General features: G+C 50.9%; 1 protein-coding gene across 2 annotated transcripts in view; it reads left to right on the top strand.

Annotated features, from left to right (window-relative positions):
- LOC144486466 (X-ray repair cross-complementing protein 5-like) overlaps positions 1–17,331 on the top strand; it is a 37,889-nt gene extending 20,558 nt beyond the window's left edge. For both annotated transcript variants that reach the window (XM_078204501.1, XM_078204502.1), the window contains exons 8-12: positions 8,442–8,603; positions 10,332–10,461; positions 10,837–10,937; positions 14,179–14,295; positions 17,112–17,331. In XM_078204501.1, coding sequence (XP_078060627.1) covers positions 8,442–8,603; positions 10,332–10,461; positions 10,837–10,937; positions 14,179–14,295; positions 17,112–17,314 — 713 coding nt within the window. In that variant the 3' untranslated portion in view covers positions 17,315–17,331. The remainder of the gene's footprint in view (positions 1–8,441; positions 8,604–10,331; positions 10,462–10,836; positions 10,938–14,178; positions 14,296–17,111) is intronic.
- Positions 17,332–20,045: the final 2,714 nt, after the last annotated feature.

The following is a 20,045-nucleotide window of genomic DNA, read 5'->3' as shown; positions in this document are numbered from 1 at the left end:
GAATACCTCTACCCTAGAATACCCCGTATAGAATACCTCTATCCTAGAATACCCCGTATAGAGTACCTCTATCCTAGAATACCCAATATAGAATACCTCTACCCTAGAATACCCTATATGGAATACCTCTAGCCTAGAATACCCCGTATAGAATACCTCTACCCGAGAATACCCCGTATAGAATACCTCTATCCTAGAATACCCCGTATAGAATCCCTCTATCCTAGAATACCCAATATAGAATACCTCTACCCTAGAATATTCCGTATAGAATACTTCTATCCTAAAATACCCTGAATAGAATACCTCTATCCTAGAATACCATGTATAGAATGCCTCTGTCCTAAAATACCCTGAATAGAATCCCTCTACCCTAGAATACCCCTTATAGAATACCTCTACCCTAGGATACCCCGTATGGAATACCTCTACTCTAGAATACCCCATATGGAATACCTCTACCCTAGAATACACCATATAAAATACCTCTATCCTAAAATACCCCGTATAGAATACTTCTACTCTAGATTACCCTGTATAGAATATCTCTACGCTAGAATACCCGGTATAGAATATCTCTACGCTAGAATACCCGGTATAGAATGCCTCTACCCTAGAATACCCCGTATAGAATACCTCTACCCTAGAATACCCTGTGTAGAATACCACTACCCTAGAATACCCTGTATAGAATACCACTACCCCAACACACCCTGTATAGAATATAACTATCCTAGAATACCATGTATAGAATACCTCTATCCTAGAATACCATGTATAGAATACCTCTACCCTAGAATACCCTGAATAGAATACCACTACCCCAAAATACCCTGTATAGAATATAACTATCCTAGAATACCCTGAAGAGTATACCCCTATCCTTGGGAGCTGTATCACTGATTGTTTGATGCTACCTGAGCATTATTATATCTTAAGAGATGAGAAGATGAATTTGAGCTCATTGTACCTGGTCCACTTCCTCTCATTACAGCATGCGGTTACATACTGAATGGCGTTAATATGTTCTCTCCACTGCTCTGGATCATAGATCACGCCAAAGATTTCTCACACTTTGAATCGAGGAGTCAGATGCTGAATCGTGGGCAGCACGGTAGCACAGTGGTTAGCACTGCTGCTTCACAGCTCCAGGGACCTGGGTTCGATTCCCGGCTTGGGTCAATGTCTGTGTGGAGTTTGCACATTCTCCTCGTGTCTGCGTGGGTTTCCTCCGGGTGCTCCGGTTTCCTCCCACAGTCCAAAGATGTGCGGGTTAGGTTGATTGGCCATGCTAAAATTTCCCTTAGTGTCCTGAGATGTGTCGGTTAGAGGGATTAGCGGGTAAATATGTAGGGATATGGGGGTAGGGCCTGGGTGGGATTGTGGTCGGTGCAGACTCGATGGGCCGAATGGCCTCTTTCTGTACTGTAGGGTTTCTATTCTATTCTATTCTATTCTATTCTATTCTATGAATCCTATTACCCTGGTTAGAAACATAGAAAATAGGAGCAGGAGGAGGCCATTCAGCCCTTCGAGTCTGCTCCATCATTCATTATAATCATGGCTGATCATCCAACTCAATATTCTGTTCCCATCTTCCCCCCCATATCCTTTGATCCTCTTCGCCCCAACCAAGTGCTATATCTAACTGATTCTTGAAAACATTCAATATTTTGGCCTCGATTACTTTCTGTGGTAGCGAATTCCACATATTCACCACCCTCTGGGTGAAGACATTTTTCCTCATCTCTGTCCTAAATGGTGTAGCCTGTATTCTTAAATTGTGATCCCTGGTTCTGTACGCCACCCCAACCCCCCGCCATTGGGGAACATCCTTCCTGCAATCTCACCTTGGGAGTCAGTCCCGCAATCCAAGGAATCAGCCTGGTAAACCTCCGCTCTACAGCAAGAACGTCCTTCCTCAGATAAGGAGACAAAAGCTGCACGCAATATTCCAGGTGTGGTCCCACCAAGGCCCCATATATTAATGCAACCAGACACCCCTGCCCCGTACTCAAATCCTCTCGCTATGAAGGCCAACATTCCATTTGCCTTTTTCACCGCCTGCTGCACCTGAATGCTTAACTTCAGCGACTGGTGCATGAGGACACCCAGGTCTCATTTCACATTCCTTTCTCCTAATTTATGGCCTTTCAGATAGTAATCTGCCTTCCGTTTTTGCTACCAAAGTGGATAACCTCACATTTCTCCAAATTATACTGCATCTGCTGTTCATTTGCCCACTCACTCAACTTGTCCACATCACACTGAAGCATCTCTCCATCTTCCTCACAGCTCACCCAGCTTTGTGTCATCTGCAGATTTGGAGATATTACATTTAGTTCCCGCGTCTTAATCATTAATTTATATGTAGTGAATAGCTGGGGCCCCAGCACTGATCCCAGCGGTACCCCACTAATCACTGCCTGCCATTTGGAAAAAGACCTGTTTATTTCCTACTCTTTGTTTCCTGCCTGCCAACCAGTTTTCTATCCATCTCAATACACTACCCAATCCCATGCACTTTAATTTCACACACTGATCTCTTCTGTGGGACCTTATCTGAAAATCCAAATAAACCACATCCACTGGCTGCCCCTCATCAACTCTACTAGTTACATCCTTGAAGAATTCCAGTAGATTTGTCAAGCATGATTCCCCTCGTGTAAATCCATCTGACTCTGTCCTGTCCAGCCGCTGTTTACCAAGTGCTCTGCTATTAAATCCTCCCCCACTACCGACGTCAGGCTGACTGGTCTATAATTCCCTGTTCTCTCTCTGCCTCCCTTTTTAAATAGTGGGGTTACATTAGCTACCCTCCAATCCATAGGAACTGTCCCAAAGGCTATAGAACCTTGGAAGATGAATACCAATATACCCACTATTTCTCAGACCACTTCCTTAAGTACTCCGGGGTGTAGATTATCGGGCCCTGGGGATTTATCAGCCTTCAACCTCAATTTCCCCAACACCATTTCTCTACTAATATTAATTTCCTTCAGTTCCTCCCTCTCCCTAGACCCTGTGTTCCCCAACTTTTCTGGTACGTTATTCGTGTCCTCCTTTGTGAAGACAGAACTAGAGTATGTATTTAGTTGGTCAGCCATTTCTTTGTTCCCCATTATAAATTCCCCTGTTTCTGACTGTAAAGGACCTAGTTTGTCGTTAACAATCTTTTTCACCTCACACACCTAATAGAAACTTTTACAGTCAATGTTTATGTTTCCCGCGAGCTTACTCTCGTACTCTATTTTCCCCTTATTAATTAGTCCCTTTGCTGAATTATAAACTGTCCCAATCCTCAGGTCTACAGTTTTTCTGGATCATTTGTATGCCTCTCCCTTGGACCTTTAACTATCTCTAATTTCCCTTGTAAGCCTTGGTTTGGCCACCTTTCCAGTTTTATTTTTGTGCCAGACTGGATTAAATAATCATTCTTTGAATGTTTGCCGTTGCCGATCCACCATCGTCCCCTTAAATAACATTTCCCAATCTATCAAAGCCAACTTGTGCCTCATAGTCATCGTAGTTTCCTTTATTAAGATTCAGGACCCTAATCTCAAAATCAACTACCTCACTGTCCACCTTGATGAAGAATTCTATCGTGTTATAGGGGATGAAGTAACAATTTGACTTTATCGTCGCCGCTTGCTAAGCAGCTCAGAGAGTGTGGTGAACCATCGTTGGTTACCACTGTGGGTTGTTCCTATGTTACTGTTGGGTTAGGGTGTTGCCACTGTGGGGGTTGTATAATGTTGTTGGGTTAGGGTGTTTACCTGTGGTAAGTGTTGTTATGGCACATCCCGGTCGGGCCCCGCCTCCTGGGGAGAGGTATAAGACCCTCTGCTCCGGCGGGACCCCTCCAGTCTGAACTGGTGTACTCGTGTTAGTTAGTTCCATTGTTTGCTAATAAAAGCCTTCAATAGCTGAAGCCTTGTTCCACGTGCTTGATTGTCGCGCATCAATTTTATTAGCAAACTTAAAACTCTCAACAGTAAAAGGGAGTATGGAACAAATATTAAAACCAGAGCGTCTGGCGCTGGACCCACGTGCGGTCGGTGCCGCTAACACCTTCGACCACTGGTGGAAGTGTTTCGAAGACTACCTGGCAGCCTCTGCAGCTGTTACTACAGACGACGACAAACTCCAGGTCCTCCACGCGAGGGTAAGCGACACGATTTATCTTGCGATTCGTGCGGCCACCACTTACCCGAGGGCCATCGAGCTCTTGAAGAAACGATACACGAGACCACCCAACGAGATTCACGCTCGTTACCTCCTCGCTACACGACGTCGGCAGTCGGGCGAAACCATGGAGGACTACGCCAATGAGCTCTTGCAGCTTGCCAGGGGTTGCGACTGTAAAGATGTGTCAGCAGAGCAATATATGTACGACCTCGCCCGAGATGCATTCGTAGCAGGGGTAGGGTCCTCGTACATCCGGCTTAAGCTATTAGAGAAAGGGAACCTCAACTTGACCCAAGCGATGGAGATGGCTGAGATGCTGGAGGCAGCGTCGAAAAGCTTGGCTCTGTACCCCGAAGACCACGTGGAGACAACGTGGCAAGAGCAAGCACAAATCCCTCCTCGCCCCACGGGCTCGCGCTCCCATATTGACCCGACGACGGCGGCAGCTCCAGGCGGCCAGTGATGCTATTTTTGCGGCGGAGCCAAGCATTCGCGGCAGCAGTGTCCTGCAAAAACGGCGATCTGCAGCCAGTGTGGTAAAAAGGGGCACTATGCTAAAGTTTGCAGGTCGAAGCCCAAAAACGGCAGTGCAGCCTGTGACCCTCCAGAGCGGAGACAATCTCCTTCGGCGTCGCAGTACCCACGAGGTCCAACCACGTGCGAACCCAGGACAACGCCATTGTGGCTGACGGAGGAGGAGGAAGACCACCAGGAGTCGCTACGTTTGGCGCCCTCACCCACGTGCGATTCATGGGGGCGGCCATCATGGTCAACGACGACTAGGAGCGACCAGCAGGGGTCCTCAGTATCAACCTCGGCTGCATGCAGTGACGCCCAGGGGCCAACGGTGGCGTCGATCTCTCTGGACCAGACAAAGCATCACAGGCTTGATAATTCCATGATGAACATCAAGGTAAATGGTCGTACTGTGTATTGTCTGTTTGACAGTGGGAGCACCGAGAGTTTTATTCACCCTGACACTGCTAAAAGGTGTGGGCTCCGGGTTCTACCTGCCAAACAGACAATTTCCATGGCATCACGGTCCCGGTCGGTACCGATCCAAGGACGTTGTATGGTAACCCTAGAGGTACAGGGCACAATTTACGAGCGATACAGGCTCCTTGTGTTACCGCACCTTTGTGCGCCAATTCTCCTCGGACTAAATTTTATGGTCCACATGAAGAGTGTGATCCTACAGTACGGTGGGCCACTCCCTTCACTGGCAGTAGGGAATCAGCCGCAGCCTCCAAATTGCCCAAAGCGCCCCGCATGCAATCTCTCCACACTAAAAATCACCACACCTTCTTTATTTAAGAATCTGGTACCAGGCTGCAAGCCCATCGCTACTAAGAGTAGGCGTTACAGCGCTGAAGACCGGATCTTTATCAGATCTGAGGTTCAGCGGCTCCTCAAGGAAGGGATCATACAGGCCAGTGCTAGTCTGTGGAGAGCGCAGGTCGTGGTGGTTAAAAGCGGGAACAAACCTCGGATGGTCATCGACTACAGTCAGACCATTAACCGTTATACGCAGCTGGATGCGTATCCTCTCCCGCGCATTTCTGATATGGTCAATCAGATTGCGCAGTACCGGGTGTTCTCTACCATAGACCTTAAGTCCGCCTACCATCAACTCCCCATCCGCCCAGAGGACCGACAATACACGGCTTTTGAGGCGGATGGTCGTCTATACCAGTTTCTCAGGGTTCCATTTGGTGTCACCAATGGGGTCTCGGTCTTCCAGCGTGCTATGGACCGAATGGTGGACCAGAACGGGTTGCGGGCTACCTTCCCGTACCTGGATAACGTCACCATCTGCGGCCATGACCAGCAGGACCATGACACGAATCTCCAACACTTTCTGCGCACTGCATCTCGCCTGAATCTGATCTATAACAGGGAGAAGTGCGTATTCCGTACGCGCAGGTTAGCTATCCTTGGATACGTGGTGGAAAACGGGGTCATCGGCCCTGATCCAGACCGTATGCGCCCCCTTACGGAAATTCCTTTGCCCGCTAGCACAAAAGCACTGAGGAGATGCCTCGGCTTCTTTTCGTATTATGCGCAGTGGGTCCCCAACTACGCGGACAAAGCTCGTCCGCTCATCAAGTCCACGACCTTCCCACTCACGCCGGAGGCCCAAGTGGCCTTCAAGGCTTTGAAAAGTGACATTGCGAAAGCCACGATGCACGCGGTGGATGAATCCATCCCTTTCCAGGTGGAAAGTGATGCATCTGATTTCGCCCTAGCCGCCACACTAAACCAGGCAGGCAGGCCCGTCGCGTTTTTTTCCCGCACCCTTCAAGGCCCCGAAATTCGGCACTCAGCGGTGGAGAAGGAGGCTCAGGCCATTGTGGAGGCCGTCAGACACTGGCCCCATTACCTGGCGGGGAAGCGGTTCACCCTGATCACGGATCAACGATCCGTGGCGTTTATGTTCAGTAACACGCAGAGGGGCAAGATCAAGAACGATAAGATCTTGCGGTGGAGAATTGAGCTCTCCACCTATAATTACGATATTATGTATCGTCCAGGGAAGCTCAATGAGCCCTCGGATGCCCTCTCGCGCGGAACATGCGCCATCATGCAGGAGGACCGCTTGAAGGCCCTCCACAATGACCTGTGCCATCCTGGAGTCACCCGACTCTACCACTTCGCAAAAGCCCGCAACCTGCCCTACTCGGTGGAGGATGTCAGGTCAGTGACAAGAAGCTGTCGGATTTGTGCGGAATGCAAACCGCACTTTTATCGACCGGACCGGGCACAATTGGTCAAGGCCACTCGCCCCTTCGAGAGGCTGAGTGTGGATTTTAAGGGCCCCCTTCCCTCAACGGACCGGAATGTCTATTTTCTCAATATAATAGATGAATACTCCCGGTTCCCGTTTGTTTTCCCCTGTGCGGACACGTCGACTGCCACTGTGATTAAGGCATTCAGTGATCTTTTTACCCTGTTCGGGTACCCCTGCTACATACATAGTGAGAGGGGCTCGTCGTTCATGAGTAACGACTTGAGGCAATTCCTGCTCTCATACGGGATTGCCTCTAGTAGAACCACGAGCTACAACCCTAGGGGTAACGGGCAGGTGGAGAGGGAGAATGCTACAGTCTGGAAGGCTGTCCTACTGGCGCTGAAATCCAGGGGCCTTCCAGTCTCCCGTTGGCAGGAGGTCCTTCCAAATGCGCTTCATTCCATTCGCTCCCTCCTGTGTACGGCAACCAATGCTACTCCCCACGAGAGGATGTTCTCATTCCCTCGGAAGTCGTCCTCAGGGATCTCCTTACCAGCCTGGTTGATGTACACAGGACCCGTCCTTCTGCGGCGACATGTGAGGGCCCGCAGGTCCGATCCCTTGGTCGAACCGGTCCAACTCCTCCACGCCAACCCTCAGTATGCCTATGTGGCATATCCTGATGGGCGAGAGGACACAGTCTCCATTCGAGACCTGGCGCCCGCAGGGGACGTAGCAACTCCTGTCGCTCCCATACCCCCTGTCACGAATCCCCTATCACTTATTTCTTCCCCAGACGTGGCGCGGTCAGCACCGGGACCAGTGCATAACAGTTATACTCCCATGTACAGCTTGCCTGAGACTCGGAGATCGGCGCCACCACAGAAGGTTCCAGGATCCCCTGCACCATCGCCTCACCAGGGTCAACCGGCCCGGGAGTCCTCGAGGGGACAGCCGGACGCTGTTTTGGAGAGAACGCCACCGCAAGCACCTGCTCCGGTGTCGCAACCGGTGTTGAGGAGATCACAGCGACGGTGCGGTCCTCCAGACCGTCTGGACTTGTGAATTTTGTACATATATGACCTGTTTTCGCACCCCGCTGACCTTTGTTTTTAAAGGAGGGGTGAATGTGGTGAACCATCGTTGGTTACCACTGTGGGTTGTTCCTATGTTACTGTTGGGTTAGGGTGTTGCCACTGTGGGGGTTGTATAATGTTGTTGGGTTAGGGTGTTTACCTGTGGTAAATGTTGTTATGGCACATCCCGGTCGGGCCCCGCCTCCTGGGGAGAGGTATAAGACCCTCTGCTCCGGCGGGACCCCTCCAGTCTGAACTGGTGTACTCGTGTTAGTTAGTTCCATTGTTTGCTAATAAAAGCCTTCAATAGCTGAAGCCTTGTTCCACGTGCTTGATTGTCGCGCATCAGAGAGGTCAGCCCCCCTGGTCCTTTCCAGCAGCCTTTGGGCCAGCCCTGGTGCCAGGTGCTGATTGTTCTGAGCTGTGTTTATGTTTCACATTCCCAACAGGAAGCACCACTTTATTCAGCGCACTGCTCACCAAGTGCCTGGAGAAGGACGTGTATGCTGTTTGCCGCTACACTCCCCGGAGGAACACCCCACCCCGATTTGTGGCGTTGGTCCCACAGGAGGAGGCGCTGGATGATCAGAAAGTGCAGACCATCCCTCCAGGTCAGTGACACTGTCTCTCTCGGATCGCTCACTGACTGGGTGAGTACACTTGATTTGTCTCTCCTTTCTGACTGAGTTATGGTCACACCAGTGCCACAGAATCTCCGGCACCTTTTCTGCGAGACCACATATGATAATTATTCACACACTATTTGTCTATGGAGGGCATCGTAGCTGTTGCCGATCCTACCCCCACTCACCTTCCCCACACACACACACCACATACCACGTGTATACACACACCACATGTGCACACACACACCACACACACACACCACACACACACACACACCACATACCACGTGTATGCACACATCACATGTACACACACCACACATACACACACCACACGTACACACATAGCACACATTTACACACATCTCACGTGCACACACGCACCACACGTACGCACGCACACCACACGTACGCACGCACACCACACGTACGCACGCACCACACGTACGCACGCACCGCACGTACACACACATATATATACACACAGTGGAGCCTGGCTGATTGTGTGCAGCTCCAATGCAGAGAGGAACTGAAACCAGATATTTGATTTGATTTATTATTGTCACATTTATTAGTATACAGTAAAAAGTATTGTTTCTTGCGTGCTATGCAGACAAAACATACCGTTCATAGAGAAGGAAAGGAGAGAGTGCAGAACGTAGTGTTACAGTCACAGCTCGGGGTGTAGAGAAAGATCAACGTAAGAGAAAGATAGCACCACAGCCTGGGCTTGGACTCAGATGAACTAACTTCAGATTTCTATAGTTCAGAGTTACAGCGGATACATGTTACAGTGGGTGGATGAAAATTGAAGATTACATAATAACTGCTGAGAGGAAATTGATCCAATCTATAAAGGGGAAAAGATTGCAGGGCTGGGGGAAAGAGAAGGCTCTTGAGACGCATTGGATAAGCTCTTTCAAAGAGCCATGATGGGCTGAATGGCTTCTATGCAGTGTCATTCAATGAATCATTTACCATCGCTGTAGTCCTGCATTACATTGGCAGTGCAGTGATTTTAGACGTGGGTCTTCACTTGTGGTTTCCTCCCTGGGAACAGTAACCTGACGATAGGCAGAGTTTTTTAAGCGATGTTGATTGAGGGCTGAATACTGGCCGAGACACCAGGGAAAACTCCCCTGCTGCTCTTCAAAACAGGGTCGTTAACATCCACCTCCGAGGGATGTGGGGACCGCAGTTTTCTGTCACGTCTGAAAAGCATTGAAGTACGCAAAGAATCCAAACACCCCACAGAGCTGCAATCCCCACTCACACACGCACCCAGGGACCTGGGTCAATTCCCAGCTTGGGTCATTGTCTGTGTGGAGTCTGCACGTTCTCCCCGTGTCTGCGTGGGTTCCTCCGGGTGCTCCGGTTTCCTCCCACAGTCTGAAAGACGTGCCGGTTAGGGTGGATTGGCCGTGCTAAATTCTCCCTCTGTGTACCCGAACAGGAGTGTGGCGACGAGGGGATTTTCACAGTAACTTCATTGCAGTGTTAATGTAAACCTACTTGTGACACTAATAAAATAAACTTTGAAACTTTAAACATTAAAACTTTACTAGTCGTAGCTTTGACCTGATTTCTGCAAAAACGCGAATGTTCATCCCAGGTCATCCCATCAAACGCAACTCCTGAGTCGGGCAGAGTGGGCGTGTGAAATGCTCACCGATTCCTGGTACAAACAAAACCTTTCTGTCGTTTTCCCATCAGGATTCCACCTGATCTTTTTGCCTTACGCCGACGATGTCAGGAAGATCGGCTTTACGGAGAAGCGAGTGGCCAGCGAGGATCAGATCGAGAAGATGAAATCAGTGGTGCAGAAGCTCTGGTTTAAATACAGGTCAGTCGGAGGTTCCAGCGATACTTTCTGCGCCATTAGAGGATCACTGTCTGTGCGGAGAGTCTGCACGTTCTCCCCGTGTCTGCATGGGTTTCCTCCGGGTTCCTCCCACAGTCTGAAAGGTGTGCGGGATTGGCCATGCTAAATTGCCCCTCAGTGACCCAGATGTGTAGATTAGAGGGACTGGCGGGGTAAATACATTGGGTTACGGGGATAGGACCGGGGGTGGGATTGTTGTCGGTGCAGACTCGATGGGCTGAATGGCCTCCTCCTGCACTGTAGGATTTCTATGATTTCCCCAGTGCAGATGAACTGGAAATTTCTGCAAATTCTCCTTAAAATAAAATGGTGACCATTTCTATCCCTCTGGATTAGGCCTGAGAGCTTTGAGAATCCGGTTATTCAGCGGCATTTCCGTAATCTGGAGGCACTGGCCCTCGATTTGAAGGAACCGGAAGAAGTTGAAGATTTGACACGTGAGTATCCTGCTGTACAGCTCGTACCCACTGCCCAGCAGCAAAAGGAATTAATTTGATTTGATTTATTATTGTCACATGTATTAACATACAGTGAAAAGTATTGTTTCTTGCGCACTATACAGACAAAGCATACCATTCATAGAGAAGGAAAGGAGAGAGTGCAGAATGTAGTGTTACAGTCATAGCTAGGGTGCAGAGAAAGATCAACTTAATGCGAGGTCGGTCCGTTCAAAAGTCTGACAGCAGCAGGGAAGAAGCTGTTCTTGAGTCGGTTGGTACGTGACCTCAGACTTTTTCCCGACAGAAGAAGGTGGAAGAGAGAATGTCCGAGGTGTGTGGGGTCCTTGATTATGATAAGGAATGATAGTGATTATGAAAAGATAGTGATTGTAAAGACTAAAAAAGCCCAGCTTTCACACGTAGTCTGTAACAGAGCAGTATATCGGGAATATTTCCCATTGGATTCAGGGCCCCGGGGCGGGTATGAATATTGGGTAATTGTTGAATCCAGTTGTAATGCTCCCTGGGGGGCAGAGAGGGGTTGCTGGGGGCATGAAGAGGGGAGAAATATGGCAAAGTGGGGGGGGTTAGGGTGGGGGAGCTGGGGGATGCGGAGAGGAGAGTCAGTGTATCAGCAAATGCATACTGTGGCAATTACAGTAATTGCCTCATTGAAGACAGGCGATGGTTATAGACTCAACCTCTGAAAGAGTATAAATGGACACAGCGGGAACAGATACTGTGGGGGAATCAGAGGAGCTTGTATCTGTACTGAGCTGTATGTAGAATAAACTTGCTGAAGGAAAAGGACCAGCTGCTGTATTATTCCTCCACTGTTAATAAGAGGGAGGGGCGGGGGGGGGGGGGGTGCAGAGCTCAGGGGAGGGGGGGGCAGAGCTGGGGGGAGGAGCAGATGGGGGGAGAGAGAGGGAGCTGGGGGGAGAGGGGGAGCTGGCAGGGAAAGGGAGAGCTGGCGGGGAGGGGGAGCTGGGGGTGTTGAGCTCCAGCTGACGAAGGGGCAGCGCTCCGAAAGCTAGTGGCATTTGCTACCAAATAAACTTGTTGGACTTTAACCTGGTGTTGTTAAACTTCTTACCGTGTTGGAGAAGGGCAGCTGAGGGGAGTGGGGGCGAGAGAGAGGGGGTGCTGGGGAAGAGAGAGGGGGTGCTGGGGAAGAGAGAGAAGGTGCTGGGGGAAGAGAGAGGGGGTGCTGGGGAAGAGAGAGGGGGTGCTGGGGAAGAGAGAGAGGGTGCTGGGGGAAGAGAGAGGGGGTGCTGGGGAAGAGAGAGAGGGGGTGCTGGGGAAGAGAGAGGGGCTGCTGGGGGAAGAGAGAGGGGGTGCTGGGGAAGAGAGAGAGGGGGTGCTGGGGGAAGAGAGAGGGGGTGCTGGGGGAGGGAGAGGGGGTGCTGGGGGAGGGAGAGAGGGGGTGCTGGGGGAGAGAGAGAGGGGGTGCTGGGGGAGAGAGAGAGGGGGTGCGCTGGGGAAGAGGGAGGGGGTGCTGGGGGAGGGAGAGGGGGTGCTGGGGGAGGGAGAGGGGGTGCTGGGGGAGAGAGAGGGGGTGCTGGGGGAGAGAGAGGGGGTGCTGGGGAAGAGAGAGGGGGTGCTGGGGAAGAGAGAGGGGGTGCTGAGGGAGGGAGAGCGAGTGCTGTGGGAGGGAGAGTGGGTGCGCTGGGGAAGAGAGAGAGGGTGCTGGGGAAGAGAGAGGGGGTGCTGGGGAAGAGAGAGAGGGGGTGCTGGGGAAGAGAGAGGGGGTGCTGGGGAAGAGAGAGAGGGGGTGCTGGGGAAGAGAGCGGGGGTGCTGGGGGAGGCAGAGAGGGGGTGCTGGGGGAGGGAGAGAGGGGGTGCTGGGGGAGGGAGAGAGGGGGTGCTGGGGGAGGTTGAGAGGGGGAGCTGTGGGGGGGAGAGAGGGGGAGCTGTGGGGGGGGAGAGAGGGGGTGCTGGGGGAGGGAGAGAGGGGGGAGCTGAGGGGGGGAGAGGGGGAGGAAGAGAGGGGAAGCTGCGGGGCCGGGGGGGGAGAGAGGGGGAGCTGGGGGGGGAGAGAGAGGGGGACCTAGGGTTGGAGAGGGGGAGCTGGGAGGGGGGAGCTTGGGGGGAGGGAGAATTGGGGTGGAGAGGGGGGAGTTGAGGGTGGAGATGGGGAGTGGGGGTGGGGAGAGGGTGGAAGTATACTGTGAAAGGTCTGACACTGGGAAGTTCCGAAGAACAAAGGGACCTTGGCGTGTTTGTCCATAGATCTCTGAAGGTGGAAAGGCAGGTTAATAGGGTGGTGAAAAAGGCATATGGCACACTCGCCTTTATCAATCGGGGTATAGATTACAAAGCAGAGAGGTCATGATGGAGTTGTATAGAACTTTGGTGAGGCCACAGCTGGAGCACTGTGTGCAGTTCTGGTCGCCACCTTATAGGAAGGATGTGATTGCACTGGAGGGGGTGCAGAGGAGATTCACCAGGATGCTGCCTGGGATGGAGCATTTAAGTTATGAAGTGAGGTTGGATTGGCTTGGGTTGTTTTCTCTAGAGCACAGAAGACAGGGGCGACCTGATCGAGGTGTACAAGATTATGGACAGGGTGGATAGGGAGCACCTGTTCCCCTGAGTTGAAGGGTCAGTCACGAGGGGACACAAGTTAAAAGTGAGGGGTGGGAGGTTTTGGGGGCATTTGAGGGAATAGTTTTTTCCCCAGAGGGTGGTGAGGGTCTGGAATGCGCTGCCTGGGAGGGTGGTGGAGATGGGATGCCTCACATCCTTTAAAAAGTACCTGGATGAGCACTTGGCACGCCATAACATTCAAGGCTATGGGCCAAGTGCTGGCAAGTGGGATTAGGTGGGCAGGTCAGGGCATTTCATGCATCAGTGCAGATTTGGTGGGCCGATGGGCCTCTTCTGCATTGTAGGATTCTGTGATTCTGAGCTGGGGGGCAGAGAGGGGGAGCTGGGGGGCAGAGAGGGGGAGCTGGGGGAGAGAGAGGGAACCAGGGGGAGAGGGGGAGCCGATGAGGTGCTGTGGGGAAGGAGGAAAGGTAGAGAGGTGGAGAAGGGGGGCTAGAGAGGGAGAGCCGCGGGAAGGGAACTGGGGGGAGAGGGGGGGATGGATGCTGCGGGGGGGTGGGGGGGGGGGCATGGGGGCTGGAGGGAGCGTGGGGGGAGAAGCTGGGGGGGGGAGAGGAAGCTGGAGAGGTGCAAATAAATGACTTTGATAGAGGAGCGTAATAGGGGAAATCGTCTTTTCCCCACACAGTGCCAAAAAATGATGTTATGGACAGGAGAATCGGACAGCTGGCAGAGGAGTTCCTGGAGCTGGTTTATCCCCTGGGCTATAACCCAGGTGCAAAGAGCCAACAGAAGAGGAAGCTCAGTGAGTACTGCGGCAAGGGGAGCAAATTAAACGTTGTGTCAATAAATGCTCCGTGTGGGATACAAGTGGGCCACACGGACACGGAAATCTCTGCTCAATTCTCTCAGAACTGAACCAGCTGGTCGCCAAAAGAAACAAAGAATTGCATTTTTTTAGCGCCTTTCCTCAGGACATTGTAAAACACTACAGTCAGTGAAGTGTAGTGGCCGCTGTAATTTCTTACAACCCTGTTAGGAACATTTATAGAGAATTAACTGACCATAATTACCTGACAGAACTACGTCACTAGATTTCAACTTTTTCAAATAAAAACAAACTTTATTGTATTTTAGAGTTAAACAAAGCACTATTAACTCAACACCGCAGTTTATCATTCCTCATGCCTGTGAACTCAGTTCAACTTTGTGCTCCCTGCCCATGAATTCCCCTATACGTGGCAAGAATATTGAAGGTGCATTCACTTCTGTAGAAACCAGCCCGTGAGGTATGCCACAGCCCTCCAGAATTCACTTTATCGTTCCTCCCTGTTAGTTATTTCCTGAGGAAAGATTTTATGGGGATCCTGCCCATTGCTTTTTGGCAAAGCAACCTTCCAACCTTTATTTAACATCACACGACTGTGGAGGTTCAGCTCCTTGTTCTGGTGGCTGGCAGGTACCCAACTTGCTCCTCAGAGTTTCCAAGCAATTCTGTTGACTGCTTTCGGCCTCAGGGTTCTGGGGTGGACCACTGTAGATAATCCAGGGAACAAATAGCTGTTTTATTATACAGGACAGATGCAAGAATATCAAATTTCAAAGAGCAGCAATTAAAGATTATCAGTCGGGCTCGCAATGTGGCCCATTTACGCCTGTTAGAAATTACGTGTATTCATATGGAGGGACCTGTCCTCTACAGGCAAAAGGAACATGTCCAGGCACTGCCTTTTTTAATTAAATGGAAGCATAGGAAGGGGGGGGTCAATAGTTCCCTGGCGCACCCACCATGGCAATACCTCAACCAATCAAAATCGATATGCTGACCAATCAGCACCCTTTTTTTCGTGGAGTATAAATTGTTACTCCCTTTGAAATTTGGCATTCTTGTGTCTGTCCTGATGAGTGCAAGATGAAAAGCTTCGACACTGTCCTGATGAGTGCAAGATGAAAAGCTTTGACAGCACGCCTCTGTTTTTGCAGCGGTATTCAAATCCAGAGGGAAAATGTGGGTTCAAATGCCCACCATGACTGTCTGAGAATTCTAAGCGAGTGTTTGTTTTTTAAAAACTTGATCAATAAAAAGTAGCTCCCGGTAAAAGTGACCCCAAAACCTGTCAGATTGTCAGAAAAATCCAACGACCGAGCTCATGTCTATTATGGAAGGGGGTGGCACGGCGGCACAGTGGTTAGCACCGCTGCCTCACAGCGCCAGGGACCCGGGTTCGATTCCCGACTTGGGTCACTCTCTGTGCAGAGTCTGCACGTTTCTCCCCGTGTCTGTGTGGGTTTCCTCCGGGTGCTCCGGTTTCCTCCCACCATCCCGAAAGACGTGCTGGTTAGGGTGCATTGGCCGTGCTAAATTCTCCCTCAGTGTTACCCGAACAGGCGCCAGAGTGTGGTGACTGGGGGATTTTCACAGTAACTTCATTGCAGTGTTAATGTAAGCCCACTTGTGACGAATAAATAAACTTTAAACTTGCTGTCTTTACCAGCCTGTCCTCCTGGTGATTCCAGTCCCAATGAGGCTGACAGCTGAACGTTCTCTGAATTAACTTGGCAAGTCCCACACAAAACTGTTCTATTCATGGCAACTAAAGAAGGGCAATAAATGCCAGCGATGCCCGCTCCTCCAGAATGATTATTGTTTTACTGTCCCTTATAGAACATAGAACAGTACAGCACAGAACAGGCCCTTCGGCCCACGATGTTGTGCCGAGCTTTATCTGAAACCAAGATCAAGCTATCCCACTCCCTATCATCCTGGTGTGCTCCATGTGCCTATCCAATAACCGCTGAAATGTTCCTAAAGTGTCTGACCCCACTATCACTGCAGGCAGTCCATTCCACACCCCAACCACTCTCTGAGGAAAGAACCTACCTCAGACATCCTTCCTATATCTCCCACCATGAACCCTATAGTTATTCCCCCGTATAATAGCTCCATCCACCCGAGGAAATAGTCTTTGAACGTTCACTCTATCTATCCCCTTCATCATTTTATAAACCTCTATTAAGTCTCCCCTCAGCCTCCTCCGCTCCAGAGAGAACAGCCCTAGCTCCCTCAACCTTTCCTCATAAGACCTACCCTCCAAACCAGGCAGCATCCTGGTAAATCTCCTCTGCACTCTTTCCAGCGCTTTCACATCCTTATAGTGAGGTGACCAGAACTGCACACAATATTCCAAATGTAATTCCAAATTATAAACAATGAACAGGTGTAAAGTAAATTTAAAAGTAAAGTTTATTTATTAGTGTCGCAAGTAAGACTTACATTGACACCGCAATGAAGTTACTGTGAAATTCCCCTAGTTGCCACACTCCGGCGCCTGTTCGGGTAACACTGAGGGAGAATTTAGCACGGCCAATGCACCCTAACCAGCGCGTCTTTCGGACTGTGGGTGGAAACCGGAGCACCCGGAGGAAACCCACGCAGACACGGGGAGAACATGCAGACTCCACACAGACAGTGACCCGAGCCATAATTAACTGAAGTGGAATTGCACGGTGCTGTTTCTTATTAGCCGAATATTCAAGAGTGGGGCCATTGTTTGTCTTCGGTACTTCGGAGATTTGTCACGGTGACTGTCTGAAGAATGAACTGCTGTTCTCTGTGATCAGGCGACGCAGCCGGGGGAGCCGAGAAGAGGCCAAACGTGGAGGTGTCGCTGGGGAAGGAGGAGGTCAGGCAGTACCTGCGGAGCGGGACGCTGGGCAAGCTGACCGTGCCGGTGCTGAAGGAGGTCTGTAAACAGTACGGGCTGAGGGGCAGCAAGAAGCAGGAGCTGATCGACGCCATCACCGGTCACTTCGCTGAGAACTGACCGCGGTGGAATTCAGGCCATGGCCTGGGGGGGAGCGGGGGGAGGGCGGGGGGGGTGGCTGCGGGTCGTGTACGAGCAGCGGAGACTGCCGGGTTTAGCTGGGGAAAAGACCCAACTGGCCTTCCCAACTGAATCAAAACATCACAGGAACCTTCAAACAGTGACCCCACCGCCCCCCCCCCTGCCAACCGCCCCCCGCCACCCCCCCCCCCCCCCCCCGCCAACCGCCCCCCGCCCCCAACCCCCAACCGCCCCCCCCCCGGCCCCCAGCGAGCAGCCAGTATCCGAATCAGCTCTGATCCTAATATAACAGAACCAGGACTTGCTCTGACTCCATGATTCCGACCATCTGCGTAATGAGGAGAGCCCAGACTCTCCTTCCGAGGCCTCCAGGATATACAGGCCACCTCGCTGACAAGGAACTCAGAAATCTGCCCCCGGGATATTTTTGTACCTGTTGAATTTGTCACAAGTTTATTTTATACTTTGTGTTTTACAGGCCACCTGTAACCTACTCACCTCCAACAAAACCCAGTCCTGGGAAAGTCACTGCCACGTCTGAATATTATTTTCCTCCCTGTTATTTTTACCGGGGGGTTGGTGAGGAAGCCCCGGACTTGGTTATGGCAGAAAGGTACCTGTTAACAACCAGCTGGCACCGCCCAAGGGTAGTATACTGACCCTTGGCTGCGCTCTTTACACTTGTAGTTCTAGTGAGTGGAGAGAGAAATAGGCAGCACGGAGCTGCAAAGGTTAACCTAAACATGCAAGATCCATGTGCGGACTGGGTGGATTGGCCATACTAAATAGCGCCTTAGCGTCAGGGGGATTAGCAGGGTAAATATGTGGGGTAACGGGGATAGGGCTTGGGTGGGATTGTAGTCAGTGCAGACTCAATGGGTCGAATGGCCTCTTTCTGCCCTGAAGGGATTCTATGATTTTTTTTAACAACGGTACAAAGTAATAACGAGGTTTTGGGACCTCGCTTTGATGGGAACAGTTACCGTATCAGATCAATAATCTCTCGCTGGAAACAGAGGCAGGCCATTCAGCCCCTCGAGCCTGTTCTGGGTGAAGGCAGTCAGGGTTGCTCTGAGGTGAAAAGTTCAAATCAAATACAAACCATCTCTTCTCGCATTTCCCTCGCACGCTAACCAACCTTCAATCCTGATTTTGGCTGTCTGTATTTTTATATAAGTGACAAGATTAAAGAGTTTACTGGGGATGATTTTTTTTGGGTACTTCCTGCCTGTTTTGTTGCCGCTCCTGTGTGTTTTTCTTCTCGAAACTCTCTGGCCGGAATTTTCCCGTTCCGCCCGGCACGGGAATCGGAGCGGGCGAGGGGCGGAATGCGAAAAGGTCCGTTGACCTCGGGTGGGATTTTACGGTTTCAGGATGAGTGAGTCTGTAAAATCCCGCCCTTTCTTATTTACTTCCTCTCTCGGACCTCAGAGTCCTGAGATTCCACATCACCATCTCCAGACCACTACCATTGCTCACTCAGTGTTTAATTGAACCAGACTCTAAACATTTTTTTGTAGCTTCCTCAGAGCTCCATCATAGTTGCCTTGAGTTCCACAGCATCACTCTCAGAGCCCCTCACAGCTGCTTCACAGCATCACTGCAACTCCCTCGCAGCACCCCTGCAGCTCCCTCGCAGCACCACTGCAGCTCCCTCACAGCACCGCCTGCAGCTTCCTCGCAGCACCGCCTGCAGCTCCCTCGCAGCACCACTACAGCTCCCTCGCAGCACCTCTGCAGCTCCCTCACGGCACAGCCTGCAGCTCCATCTCAGCATCACTGCAGCTCCCTTGCGGCACCGCCTGCAGCTCCCTCGCAGCACCACTGCAGCTCTCTCGTGGCACCGCCTGCAGCTCCCTCGCAGCACCACTGCAGCTCCCTCGCAGCACCTCTGCAGCTTCCTCCTTCTAGTTCCATAGTAATGATGTTCACCTCCTATATTGAGGACAAGACATGCAGCCGCTGGTGATTATACCCGAGCAACGAGTCTGGCTCCCAGGAGGAAATCTTCCATTGATATGTTTCTAAGATAACTGTTTAAAGAAGCGGTTGTGTACGGGTCAGGACTTCATAATATCGAGAAGTTAAAATAATTCACTGTTTTGTTGAAGTAAAATATTTGAGAATCTGTTTCTGTTTTTCTGCTACGGCTATTGTTGGGAAATTGGGATTTACCCAGCGGCAGCTGGATTCAGTGTCACGACAGTGAGGGGCAAACTCCGCCCAGTGTGATTCTGAAGCTCCATTATCACGAGAATCATAGAATCCCTACAGTGCAGGAGGAGGCCATTTGGCCCATCCCAGGGCCGTGGATGTCGTATATATGGATTTCAGTAAGGCATTTGACAAAGTCCCACATGGCAGGTTGGTTAAGAAGGTTAAGGCTCATGGGATACAAGCAGAAGTGGCTAGATGGGTAGAGAACTGGCTTGGCCATAGGAGACAGAGGGTAGTGGTCAAAGGGTCTTTTTCCGGCTGGAGGTCTGTGACCAGTGGTGTTCCGCAGGGCTCTGTACTGGGACCTCTGCTATTTGTGATATATATAAATGATTTGGAAGAAGGTGTAACTGGTGTAATCAGCAAGTTTGCGGATGACACGAAGATGGCTGGAATTGCGGATAGCGAAGAGCATTGTCGGGCAATACAGCAGGATATAGATAGGCTGGAAAATTGGGCGGAGAGGTGGCAGATGGAGTTTAATCCGGATGAA

This window comes from Mustelus asterias, unplaced genomic scaffold (genome assembly GCF_964213995.1).
Source record: "Mustelus asterias unplaced genomic scaffold, sMusAst1.hap1.1 HAP1_SCAFFOLD_350, whole genome shotgun sequence".
NCBI classification, from domain to species: Eukaryota; Metazoa; Chordata; class Chondrichthyes; order Carcharhiniformes; family Triakidae; genus Mustelus; species Mustelus asterias.
This window is presented reverse-complemented; position numbering and strand designations above follow the sequence as displayed.